The sequence below is a fragment of the Asparagus officinalis genome, chromosome 6 (assembly GCF_001876935.1).
Source record: "Asparagus officinalis chromosome 6, Aspof.V1, whole genome shotgun sequence".
Classification (NCBI taxonomy): domain Eukaryota; kingdom Viridiplantae; phylum Streptophyta; class Magnoliopsida; order Asparagales; family Asparagaceae; genus Asparagus; species Asparagus officinalis.
In genome coordinates, this window is record NC_033799.1 from 702,952 (window position 1) to 716,536 (window position 13,585).

The window sequence follows — 13,585 nt, forward strand, 5'->3', positions numbered from 1 at the left end:
TGCTTTGAAAGACTCTCGAAAGTATCCACGGCCTTGATTCTTAGCACGTGAAATTGGATCCCCCATCGTATGCTTCTTTTGACACAAAAACGACGATGACAACTAAATAGCTTTATCCTCCTCTAACATATGAATCGTAACAATCAATTATTTTGTAAATAGACATAACCAGTGACATGACATTATAAATTTTTGGCTAAATAGCACATAAATACCATATTGTTTCGCCACATTTACACTTGAATACATAAGTCGTAAAAAGTAACACTTCAATAACCCAAGTTATAAAAAAAAATTAGCACATCAGTAACTTTCGTTAGCTTTCATGCGAATATTCCTAGGAAATTCATGCCTCCATGTGCACATAAAGAGATGAAGTTCCTTTGGAGGAGAGGGATGCGATGAGCGCATCGATTCTTTATGAGTAGAAGAGGCAGGAAGAGGATGTGAGCATTGTGAAGTTCGTGTGGGTTCCGTCATAATACGATCACAAATCCATGCTAAAAGAAACCGCTACTCAAAAGGACGACGTCCTAAAGAAGATAACCACAAAAGTGAAACTGAGCTTTCTCAAAACTTGAAAGCTCCGCTCTCCTACAAATTAAATGAATAAATTTACAGAGTAGCTTCACCCCCTGTTACCTTAATCTTACAGGTATGTCAGACTTTGTTGTTATGTAACACCTGAGCAAATTTCTAACTAGATTTGGATCCAAATCCAATACTACCTACAGAGGAAGAAAAAGGCATCGACGACTGTCGACACAGAAGCAAATGGAAACTTTGAAGTGAAAAAGATTGGTTCAGTACGCATTAACACATTGTAGAACTTGGAAGCAATAAGGAACTCCAAGCGTATGGGTATCCTCCTAAGTACATTGGTGGGCCAGTTAGTATCCGACCACCAAAAGGGCATCAACGTCACGACGTAAAATGCAAAAGAACACGTAAACATCATACTGTTGAGCAATTCAACCATTTCAATGTCAAAAAAATGATCACGAGCATTTGAACAAGGTTACATGAAAAAAAATGTAACAAGCATTCGGTAGAGATGCTATAAGAACGATTCCGTACAATGTACATTGAAAATCTTAAAAACAAATAGGAACTCCGCAAACACAGAAGAAACCTTTTAAGTACATTTGTAGATCAAAGTGATCCTAAACAATTAGAAAGAGTCTCAAAGTCACAACAGAGAATACAAAAACATGTAACATCATATAGTGTTGAGCGTTTCAACCATTATCAGTTTTTCCAGACACCAACATACATTTGAATCGGCAAAATAACAAGAAAACAATGAAAGAAACAAACCATAGAAATGCTAAGTTCGTTTGAAAACAGCAGGTTCGACGCAACCAACTCTCTCCTCAAAAACCAAGAGAAACCCCCCAATTCCCCAATCCTCGATAAAAACAGCAGAAAAAAAGGGAGGTTTCCAGTAACTGAACCTGTACAAATCCTACCCCTACTAGATTTTACCTGGAGTTCCAATTTCAGAGCGAATAAAAATTAGGCTCCCCAAGAAGAGAAACTTCTAGGTGAAACTCCACTACAATACTAAAAATTACCCATATAAGCCAGGTAATGTAAAATTTAAGCCTGTAAAAATGGATAAAATATGCATAGACGATTAAATTGACCTGTGTTCTTTGCATCGTGACAGTGGGATTAAGCAAAAGCACCCATACTGCATTCATGATCTCCGTTTGAGATTAGCCTTAACTAGTCGGTCCAGTAACTGGCATTGATCTCTGAGCAAACTCGAGCAAAAGCTTTTTCTGGTTCTCGTCTGTATGAGGCAAACTCGCCCTTAATAACTCCATAGGCATCTCCTGGCTTATAGCCCTTGCAACTTCTGGCCCAATAGTAGATGCTGCAGCATTTGGTGCCCCCAAAACCAACGACTCCATTATTCCTTCATATTTACTTATACAGTACTTCATGAGCAATCCAAAAAAAGCATTGAATGATTCCTGCCATAGATTCCTAATGCTATAGTTGGGTGCAGCATTTTGATCAGTTAGAAGTTCTGTGGCTCTATCAAGAACAGATTTGACAACAACAGATGCACCATCACCAGCTGAACTTCCAATTGGACGAAGGGGTGGCTGCTCTGATGAGCAAACAATCGCAGCAAGGCAAGCACTAAGTGAGCCCAACTCCATTCTACGAACAATTGAAGCCACTGTAAGCATGAGATCTGTAGTTGTTTTCACTGCAGTAGTATCCAATGGCATCTCACCGAATAAAAACCTCAGGTGGCGAAATACAGCCATGGAAACAATTCGAGCCAAGTCATCTCCAGGATAAAGAAGTGTAAAAAAACGAGAGAGAAGCTTCCGTCCTTTTGGAAGAGAAACAATGCGCAGAAACACAAGATCATCATTTGGTGCAATACCAGGACCAAGAGGATCAACTAGCTGAAGTGATGCAGCTAACCCCTCTAAGAGTCCCTGCCTCCTCTGCCTCAACTGGATCCCACCATCTTGCAGCAGACCAAACTGTAATAAGCGGTCAATATCATCGACGTCAAGAAGAAGGCAGATGCCATCCTCAATGGTGATCCTCGCTGCCAACATCGGCTCTTGATCCAAAGGCCTGGTAGCAGATTTCTGGCTTAGAATTTCATCGCTAGAATTGGAAGGAGGATCAACTTCAAGAAGAGGGCGAGGTCGGCGAATGGAAGAGAAGGGAAGACGACCAAGGGCATCGACTTTAAGATAAGCATGAGGTTCTAAATTGGTCTTAGTGTGAGAGGGATGGTCCCTAATGGAAGCAGGGCAAAAATGGTGCCGCGTCCTTGAGTTCGAGTTGGACGATTTCTTTGCCAAACAGGCTTGATGATAGTAGTCTTCAACATAAGGGTCGTTGCTGTGAGTTGCAGCATGCTGGATTCTTACGATACTATCGATCTCCTCTGCTGACATATACTTTGAACGAAATCGTGGCCATCCAGAATCATCATAACCCTGGTGTGGCAATCTTGGGTTCTGTCTTCCCCTTTGCATTTGCAGTGGTGGTCTGAGCCTCTGCTCTCTCAATTCTGGCATCCCGAGCATCGGAGGGTGAGGACCATACATCTGAGACTGCAGATTTGAGAAATGAGGTGGAGAAGGCTGAACTTGATGCAATCTAGGATGCATTAACCCATTAGAGTTATGCATTCCTTGAATTAGCCCATCTTGGCTTGGCCAGTGATTTGGACTTGGTTGACGGGCATTTATGTGATGGGCTGGAGGGCCAAATTGAGGCATATTTCCACCCATTAAGTGGAGACCATGAGGTAGTCCAGATGCAAAATGATGTGGGGGAGAGAAATGGGATAGGTTTGGAGAAGAAAAGGGAATAGGAGGTCCAGCCTGTGGAGGGTAGGAAGTGAAAGAGGATGATCTGGGAATGGGAACAGGCTCAGTGACAATGTTTTGCTGTAAATGAGGATGTGGCTGTTGAGGGTATGAGGCTGTTGAGGGTATGAGGAAGTTCTGTACAATGGCTTTGACTCAGGTGGAAAAGGGTACGGCTGGGATGACCATTTCTTGCTGTCATGGTCATTTTCAGCATTTTGCATGCGTTGATCAGCCCAATTTGAGAAGTCTGGTTCCTGCTTCACCTCTACATTCAGAGAACCTGATGAGAGACCAAAAAGAGATCTTTAAATATTTTAGATAAATAAATCGATGCATATTAAGTTGATAAAAAATCAAAAACTAATCAGTTCACTAATTAGCTTTTCCCAGATTATCTGGAAAACCAACCTACGGGAAGACAGTGGTATCCTGTTCAATTTGAAAGAAAAAGAGAGGAAAATTTGTTAACTTTGTTATATGTCTTAGATTTTCAAGTAGCTTAGTAGCTAACTTCTCTTATGCCGTAAACTTCCTACTCACAAAAGCAAATTTATTTCCTTATTAGCATTTGTAAGTTGCTAAACTTTTTAACAAACCAACCTCCTCAAAGAACAACACTTGAAAATTGAAGAACCAAAAGAGGAAGAGAAAAAATAAGGAGGGGCTCCTGCTTTGCGTTTGTATGTATGTTTTGTTCGTAGGGGTGGGGGTTCATATCTCATATAAGACTTGCTTATAATGAAGTAGCAATACAAGAGAACGCATGGCATGGGTAATAGTGGGTTGTTTAAATAGAAAGAAATTACCGATTAAACTCAATCTAAAGTAACAAAGTACTTCATATAAAACAATGAGCTGAGACACAAGGATCAGGGTGGTTCTTTCTTTTGGTTGGTTGGTTAATGGGGCTTTCTTGTGATTGTTTGCATACTTGTTTTGGTCATCATTTTTCTTTTCTTTTCTTTTTGGACGGGGAGAGTTGCATGTAAAACATGTTGACTAGTGTAGATTTGTAATTCATGGGCCAGCACCAACTTAACATTAGTCAAAGAAGTACTTTCACACTAATGGAGGAACCAAAGTCAACAAGAATGTATTTAAACACATCATCAAAGAACCAGAAGAGTGTATGCAATAATGTGATGACAACTAGAGAATAAGCTTGTTGCCATAACGTTATTGCAGACATTCTTATTGTTCCTTGATGATGTGCTTAAATGCATACTGGGTTGACTTTAGGTTGACTTTGGTTGATTTGCTTAAACGCATTCTGAGTTGACTTTGGTTCCTCCTAAGTTGCATGGGTACAGGTACGGTACTGATATGGGTACGGGTGCGGGGTACGGGACAGCAAATTTGTAAAAGATGATACTGGGACATGGTTATAAATGTGTATGTTATGCATATTTATATGCATTAAAATTAATAATTTACATAAGATCAATATTATTTTTTCATTCACATGAGATCAATATATAAGAAGTAGATGAGAAGTGTAGAATATACTCCCAAGAAGTGTATGAGTGTTTTAAATTAAAACATATATTATATGATTGAGTATACGCCTCAATAAAAGTACGCATATATTCAAGAAGCGTCCAAGAAGTTTGAGTGCGGATACGGGTATGTGTCGGGTACAGCTTCTGATTAGAAGTACTCAGGTAACATAGGGTTCCTCCATTAGTGTGGAACTACTTCTTTGATGAATGTTAAGTTGGTCTTGGTCTGTAAATTACAAATCTACACTAGTCCATGTTTACATGTAATTCCCCTCACTCAAGATAGAAAAGAAAAAAAATGACAACCAACACAAGCATGTGACCAGCCACAGAATAGCCCCATTAACCAACCAAACAACAAGAGAATAGTTAGCTAATGAGTCTACCACTTTCGAACTGGTAATGCAGAAAAAAAAAAGGAAGCTCCTGAACTTCATCAATTTCTTGTGCGCTTTTAAAATGACATCTTGAGCTGAAAAAAGTCAGAAATGCTCACCCTCTCTGGAAAATGATCCTCTACCATGAACATTCCTGATGCCTTGTGGCTCACTGACAGTTCTGTTTAACTGAGAAGAATAGGGAACATAAATATCAGGAAATCAAAGTGAAAACAGAATGACAAGGAAATTTTATAATTTAAACTTAAAGAGAAAAATAACAGAGCTAAGTCAGTAGTAGTAATCATAACCATGAGTAGATTGGTCTTATAAGAATTCTGATTGTATTGACCGGCTAGGTTACAAGTGTCCTAATTGAAAATCAAATAGGACACTTACAAAGCAGTCATATCTTCGTAACTCAGAATCAAGCATAAATCAGTTTATAGCTTTTAAGAATTCTGATTGTGTTAACCAGACAGTTTGAAATATGCTTCGTAAGAAATGTTGAACAATCATATGAAAGGGATAAATCTATGCCATGAAGTCATCTGAAAATACATTAGGAAAAAGTTATATATAGGAAATTGCAATCAACTCATCATGATCAAAGCAATACCAAACTATGTTTCTCTGTCACAGTTAATGCTTATACGAAAACATGCATTTAATGCTCCATCTTTCCATCGATATATTTCAAAACGATATGACATGATATTCTCGAATGTTTGCTCATTTAACTACATGTTAATCTCGAGACATACCGTTGCTTCTCCGAGATTAATATATCTGTAAATTGGATATTCACAAGCTACAAAGTTTTAGAGGATATAATCTGAAGTTAAACATAAAGACTACATCAAAAGCAACATAATCTAAAATCTTCTCTAACCAATTTAAAATGCAAATTATATATCGATCATTTTGTGAAGTCCAAGATGACGCATGCAAAAAATTAACTCTAGAACCTAACCTTTGAGAAAGTTCTTGAAAGATCATCAACTTCTGATAATAGCCCAATACCTTCACCCTGCAAATGCCAAAAACAAAAAAACAAAAAAAAAATCAACATTAGATGCATAAGTGAAGCACTGAGAAAACAGGAAGCCACTATTATGAATACAAACCATGTAAGTAAACATTCACCAAACAAGACATTAGTAGTTCAGAAAATAAATAAATTGAGCGCCACCAATGTCATAATGTAATAACTTACAGCCATTAATTGGCAAAATAGATTATTTTCCCAAATAAGAATAAACAGCTCTCCTACGCTTTGACATGGATTTATTTTCTAAATAGGAAACTTTTGATCCTGAGAAATTATTTAACTTACAACACACAGAACCTATATTACCTAGGATTTATTACTGTATCCAAATGGATGTTTAAGCGCAATGGTGTACAAAAAGAAAACAGTATCTCCATTATTTGGCTTCTAAACTTAGTTGTGAACTCATTTTACTTCCCATGTTCTAACTAATGTTTACTGATAACCATGTAGAGCTGAAAAAAAATCCAAGACATGAACTTGAAGACAAGACAAAGAAGATTTGTATGGATTCAGTCTCCAGAGACCGGGGCTTTGTAGTATTAGAAGTTCTCCTTCTGAAAATTTTTTCCCTCCTCTTTTTCGCTTGTATCACTAAGTGGATTTTAGATATCAAATTTGAGCCTGTCTGTATGCAGAATCTAAAATTTCTACAACATTTTCTATCTTTTCCTTAAGACTAAGAGAGGATGCAAGGTTTCAATTAGTCCGTTGCTTACTCAGTTCCATAAAAGTTACAGCTGATTTACAATTAGTACAAGGGAAAGAAAAAGACATCTCTTGCTCTAACCTTAAAGCCAAACAAAAAATATACAATGTTAGGGGTTTTCTTTTCATGCAAGTACAAACGAATAGCAAATTCTCCCGCCATGTAATACATAATGGAAATATCATTACATTCAAATCCAAGTTCTAACAAGGTTTCTCCCTCCCCGTGTGTGATCAACACCCGCAAACTAAAATTACTAAAACAAAGTTTATTATTTTTCTTTAACATTTACTTCCAAAAGCACTTATTTTGAATCTGTAAAATACAATATCACATGCTAAAAGAAGTTTACATGTACAGTATTTAGCAAAAGAAATTTGGCATATTCCTCACGCAAGATGAAGCTGGTGTAACTAGAGGATTAGTCAAAACATAAACCACCTTAGTCAGCTTTTCTCATAATATACATTGATGAGACTTTTTCAAATTTCATTAGCTAAAACAACTAGGTGTAGATCATTAATTGACTATGTGAAGCAACCATATATATTCCTAAACATCAGGATAAGTATATTGAGATATTGCTCATCAGGAAGCTGTATAAGCAAGGATCTCAACTTTCAAAAACCTTATACCTCTAAAAAATTGTAACATGTCAATAACCTAAAACCATGTGCCTACTTCTAATAGTTCAAACACAATACTTGGTTAGAATACTATGTACACATTTCAGGCTGCTTCAAAAACATCTCTTTGTACAACATCAAAAGAAGGATTGAGAGGATAGGCCACATATGAATCATAGAGCCAGCAAGATATGTCCTCTGCTGAATCAGACGAAGTAAGGGGAAAAGATGGTTACTAAAAATGTGTAGGTTTAAAGACTAAATTTTGACGTAAGACATTCAATAAGTCAAGGGATGAATAACTATCAGCATGTGCTATGTACAAAGGAAAGTGGAAGAGATTTGACAACATCGCTTCAAAAAATTAATAGTTGCTTAATTGTTCACAAACCATATATTAGAGAAGTACTAGAAAATATTTTTAAAAAAACTAGACATCAAATAGCCGAACAAAAATAATAATATCTCAAACCATAATAACTAATTTAAGAAAGATAAAGATGACAGATAATACAGTTGAAAATCGCGAGCAAAAGGCAATAATGCAAATTATATAGGGTATCAGATCTCATCATGCGGATAAAGAAACGCACCTCTTCTTTTTCTTCTTTAATTGCAAAAAATGGATATTCCTTATCGCCATTCTCAACCAACCCGGTATCATCACCATCATCTTCTAATCCCCCTAATTCAACCTCCTCTAGGACATCCTTACCGAAAAATTCATATTGTGACGCATCAAATACAGCATTACCTACAAGTGGAAGAAACTATGATTATAACCCAGAATTTTTTTTAACACTCAACACCTACAAGTGCACAAATATAAAAAAGGAAATGTGATCCAACACTTACAAAAACAATGGACATGGAAGCTAAAGAAATACAGAAAGAAACTGGTTTCTAAACCAATAGACAATTGGAAATTTCATCAAACTTGTATAAACATGAGGAAAAAAATTGGAAATTTCATCAAACTTTGTCAGTAAATACGATAGCAGACTTAGGAGTACCATCAAACTCCCATGAAGTAGAAATATATTATTTTACAACTTCACCAGTCCACATGTCAGGTATGTTCTCACAAAAGAAAATTAATAATTGATCCAGTTGATAATGATTAATGACAATGCTTGGTCACAATTGCTAAACCATAAAGCAACTCAGTTTTAACAGATACCCTGACATATAGACTACCTCAAGCAAGGAGATAATTTGCAGATGAATTGAGGAACCCAAGCAATTAAGGAATATGAAATTCATTACACTGACAAACTAACATTGATGCACCATGGTCCATTAATGTGCCACAGTCCATTTATTGCAGCAACAAATTACCACTGCCGCACCACAGTCCATTAAGAAGTGCTACAATAAGTTGAAACATGGTCTAATCTATCAATAACCGGAGAAACAGAATTCACATAAAAACAACTTCGAAAAACAGAAAGACAAGTTCAATGCACCTATTTTACAAGGAAAAGGATATAAGTTCAGTATTTAGAGCAAGCCTGTCCAAAAACTTGTTCAACAAGGACAAAACCGTTTAACAATGTAATATCCGAGACCTTGTAGATAGATAGTGCAAGCTCTGTGATGTAAGAAACACCACCACAAGAAAAGGAAAAAAGAAACCTCAGGCAGAAACAGCTTACGCGATCCACAGAACTAGGTCTCGGATACCTTTATAGCATCCTCTCAAATAAGCACCCTAACAGTTTATAAATCAAAAGCTATGCCTTGTGCGAATAAATTAATACCCAGAAAAAGGAAAGCAGTACCTAAAAAGCACTGTTGGTAATATGCATCAGAATAGCGAAATAAACCTAATATAGCAATTCAAATCCAATCGAAACAACATTCTACCATCATAGATTTCAGTCGAGCTGATATCTAATTTAAAACAGATACAAATTTACAAATTCGCAGTCTCCACAACCATTTCCAAATAAATAGATGCACATAGATGCAACCTAGATCGGTTCTATTAATTTAAAGCAAAATAAAAGTAAAATTCAGTATTAGACCAAATCTCACAGCCAATTCAATCCAACAGTAAGAGTTCAACGAGCTTAGAGATTCACAGAAAATCATACTGCAATTCAGCCACTATGACAGATCTAAGAAGCAAAAAAAACCATTCAATTTCATAAAAATATAAAAATTAAGGGAAACGAAATCTCACCCGACGCAATATTAGGGCTTTCTGAAACCCTAGACACGCCGTCTATCTCCCCCATCCTTAACAATTCAAATTCTTCGAAGAAAGACTACTGAAATCAATAGAGCTAGAAGGATTTGCAAACATCTAGAAACCGAAAGACCTAATTTTATCGAAAAAAATTGATGGGTTTTCTTCGGCGAAGAGATCTGAGATGAGAAACGCAATCAAAAATCGATCTTGCAGAGATTTGATTCCTCTGTAGGTCGATATCCCAGAGCAACAAACGAAACCCTAGATTTATTAGTATTTTTTTTTAATAGAGAGAGAGAGAGAAAGAGATAAGAGAGGAGGAGAGAGAGATTTTTATTTATTAAACGATCGAGTCCTCTAATCCTCGTTCTCTCCCTCTATATCTCTCTCCTCCTGTTTTTCTCAATTACTGTGCTGAATTTCTAATAAATCCAATAGAAAAGACTCGAAAGAGAAGGGTAGGTTTATATTCATCTCAAAGTTAATAATTAATTATTAATTAACTAAATGATTAGTGATCAACTAAAAAATTGTATGTTATGTACCTTTGTGATGATGATAAGTTTAATAAATAATCACTTTGGCTTTTGACGATAGTTAAAGAAGTGTATCTTTACATATTATTGCCCAAATGTAGTTTATTATTATTAACGGGTGAGCGTTAGGATAAAAGGTGAGTATAAAAAATAGGTGGGAGGAATTAGCTAAATGTTTTTTTCTAATTTATGAAATTATAATTGGTACTTAAAATTTTCTACTCTAACGTTCCCTTCAAAGTTTGGGAGGCATTTTTTTAATGGACAAATTTTCAAAAGAGACCTTTTTGATTTTTTATTTGTAAAAAACAACCCATTTTCAAAATATTTGTAAAAACCGACCTGGTTTCAGCCTCAGCGCTGAAACCAGGTCGGTTTTTGAAAAAAAGTTTCCGAAACTTCACGGGAGTTGAACTCCCGTGAAGTTTAGCAGATTTTAATTAAGCTGCTAAACTTCACGGGAGTTCAACTCCCGTGAAGTTTCACAGTTCAAAAAAAAAAAGTGAAATGGGTTTCAGCGCTGAGGCTTTAGAAGTCGAACTCACACTAGAAGAAAAATCACAATAACAGTTTCCTAAATCTGTTTTAAAAATTCATGATCGGCACAATTCGATCTCTGAAACTTCAGACTCGAGAGTTTGAGAGTTACAATTTAACACCCTTGCCATTCATGCTATCCATTATAGGACAAATTTTCAAAACCGACCCTTTTGGGTTTTTAATTGCAAAAAACGACCGGTTTTGAAAATATTTACAAAAACCGACCTGTTTTCAGCCAGGGGCTGAAAACAGGTCGGTTTTTGTAATTTTTTTTGGGAAACTTCACGGGAGTTGAACTCCCGTGAAGTTTTTCTCATAACAAAACTTCACGGGAGTTGAACTCCCGTGAAGTTTGAGAATTTTTTTTTAAAAAACCGACCCAGTTTCAACCAACTGGGTCGGTTTTTATAAATAAGATTGAAATGGGTCGTTTTTTGCAATTAAAATCCCAAAGTGGTCGGTTTTGAAAATTTGTCCATCCATTATATTTGCTAAAACTATCATTAGACCATCACAAATCCCTCAGGACAAAAGCATATAGCAGATAGTGGGCTCCACTCTTAGTAGACCCTCTTGCATATAAAAGCTAGTACTTGCACATACCCAGATGCACAAAAAGAATAGTTTATTTCCTTCTTATATTGAGTTAAGACTTCATCTTTTGGAAATCAATATTAACTTGAAAACAGACGCGTATGTTAATTACATCAAGTAAAAGAATCCAAGCAATGATTCTTGATACATACAAGCCCAAAATGAACTAGTGGATCAAGTGCAAAACAGTGATATTGCTGCACTTTAATATGATAATAATAATGTGCCATGGGCCACATTTTTATACCATGGTCGGCACGCTAATGTTTACAATATTGCATACATGTTAGCCACATAATTTAAGGAACAAGAATAAAAGAAAACAGGGGGGTGGGGGGGATTTAAACTACGAGGCTCTTCAAGGACCACAAGAGTGCCCCTTGCTTGCGTCAGAGAATGGCATGATAAAGATCTTTCCAAAGCTTACCCAAGTGCCTCTTGCAGATAAATTTCAGATTTCAGACTAATAAAAATGAAGAAATATTATGATAGTTACGCAAATTTTGATGTGAGAAGTGATACCCATTAGTTGATACAGGAGATGGTTCCCATACTTAGATCCAAACAGGATACCTCTCAATGTGGAATATTTGGTGTTGATTTCTATAAGATCCCAAGCAATTTGCTTCCACCTTAAGAAATTGAACAAAAGAGCAACACATGAAAAGTGCATATTCTCCTCCTTTTAGCTTTTCCTCTGACCAGGTTAGTAAAAGCTAAGGATGAAAGTGAAGTAATTTAAACAGTGACCAAAAAAGAGCAAAATATTGGACTTCAGCTCCATAAAGTGCACAAAAGAGAAGCAAATGACAACATATGGTGATTGTAGGCTTCCTTTAGTTAGCACTTTTAGTCAATGGGTGGCTCACTCAAAACGACCCACTCATGTTTTTAGGATCTTCACCTCCCGAAAAAGGCAAGCTTTCGCCCTTTTGTATGGTTGCCATTGCCATTATCCTTCATGATTTGCCAGACTTTTCAAGACTACTCATCATAATGTCAGACTATAATCTCTCATCTTTATCCCTGTGTCGGCAGCTTTGTCGATAATTTTCTCCTAGTCATGAGTTTAACGAAAGCGAGACAAAACTTTATTCAAAAAATAAATTTATGATACATCTGTAACTTCAGATAGTTTTGTACAAACATTCAATAGATTTTGATACAAATGACATGGTCCATCATTTTCATTGATCAGGTGTTTCAATTCTCGAGTCAATCTCGAAACAGTAACATTCCTGAACCTATGAGCATTGCCCTGCAGTAAATTCAACCATGATTTCTCGGAAAAGGCATGAAAATCACTTCCCTGATAGACTTCAATACAAGAGATTGCACCAAAGTGATCATCTTCTTCTAATTTGATACAAAATCTTTCTTTGACGAGGGGAGGTGGTGGAGCACGACCAAAACGAATCAAGTGCTCCCAGGTAGTCTCAATTACTTGCCTCTGCACAATGATACACACAATTGCACGAACATAAGTTGATTCTAAGATGCATGATAGAAATTTCTTGTCCAAAAAGATGAAGCTTCCATCATAAGTGAAAAGTATGAATCTGGATTCATGCACATAATTCAGAGTTCTATCTAAAGGTTGGCATAATTCATGACATAGTTCAGAATCATGCAGTGTAAGATATGAATCTGAGTGGAATCCTACTTCAGGATTTTAGGCTATTAAGCCCAAACCATTAGTTAAAAAAATGACAACATAAACTGAACTTACCAACTGTGCATTATAAACAGATCATAAGAAAGAAAACTAAAATATAAAGGCTTTGGAAGCTTTAAGATCACATATTTAGTCAACATGTGATTCATAGCCATTCATATACAAAAAAAAATTTCAAATAGGCAACTCCTAAGGCCAGTGCATTCCTTTCTTCATTTTAGGCAACTAGGCTGTTCACAAATAATATGAAGTGCATATTCTTATTCGCAAGGGCTCATCAAGCTGGTAACAAAGGCATTTGGAACAAAGTCATAAAACTCCTACGCAAAAGCTGCAAAACTACCCTAAAATTTTCTGTGATGCTAAAATCTAGATGGAAAACAAAGAATTGCCCTCGAAATTGGACGTCCCATATTCTATAAAACTCCAAA

At 36.4% G+C, this 13,585-nt stretch overlaps 2 protein-coding genes across 2 annotated transcripts in view; both read right to left on the reverse strand.

The window, feature by feature from the left end:
• On the reverse strand, positions 1,093–10,186 carry LOC109844316 (protein PAT1 homolog 1-like). Its single transcript, XM_020413304.1, is given in 6 exon segments — positions 1,093–3,298; positions 3,301–3,633; positions 5,349–5,418; positions 6,203–6,259; positions 8,209–8,369; positions 9,801–10,186. Coding segments are annotated over 6 exon segments (2,250 nt in total). The 5' UTR covers positions 9,856–10,186; the 3' UTR covers positions 1,093–1,724.
• The window catches only part of LOC109844637 (pentatricopeptide repeat-containing protein At1g30610, chloroplastic), a 9,100-nt gene continuing 8,062 nt past the window's right edge, over positions 12,548–13,585 (reverse strand). The window contains 1 exon segment of the mRNA XM_020413755.1: positions 12,548–12,929. Within this exon segment, the coding sequence (XP_020269344.1) occupies positions 12,588–12,929 (342 nt within the window). The 3' untranslated portion in view covers positions 12,548–12,587.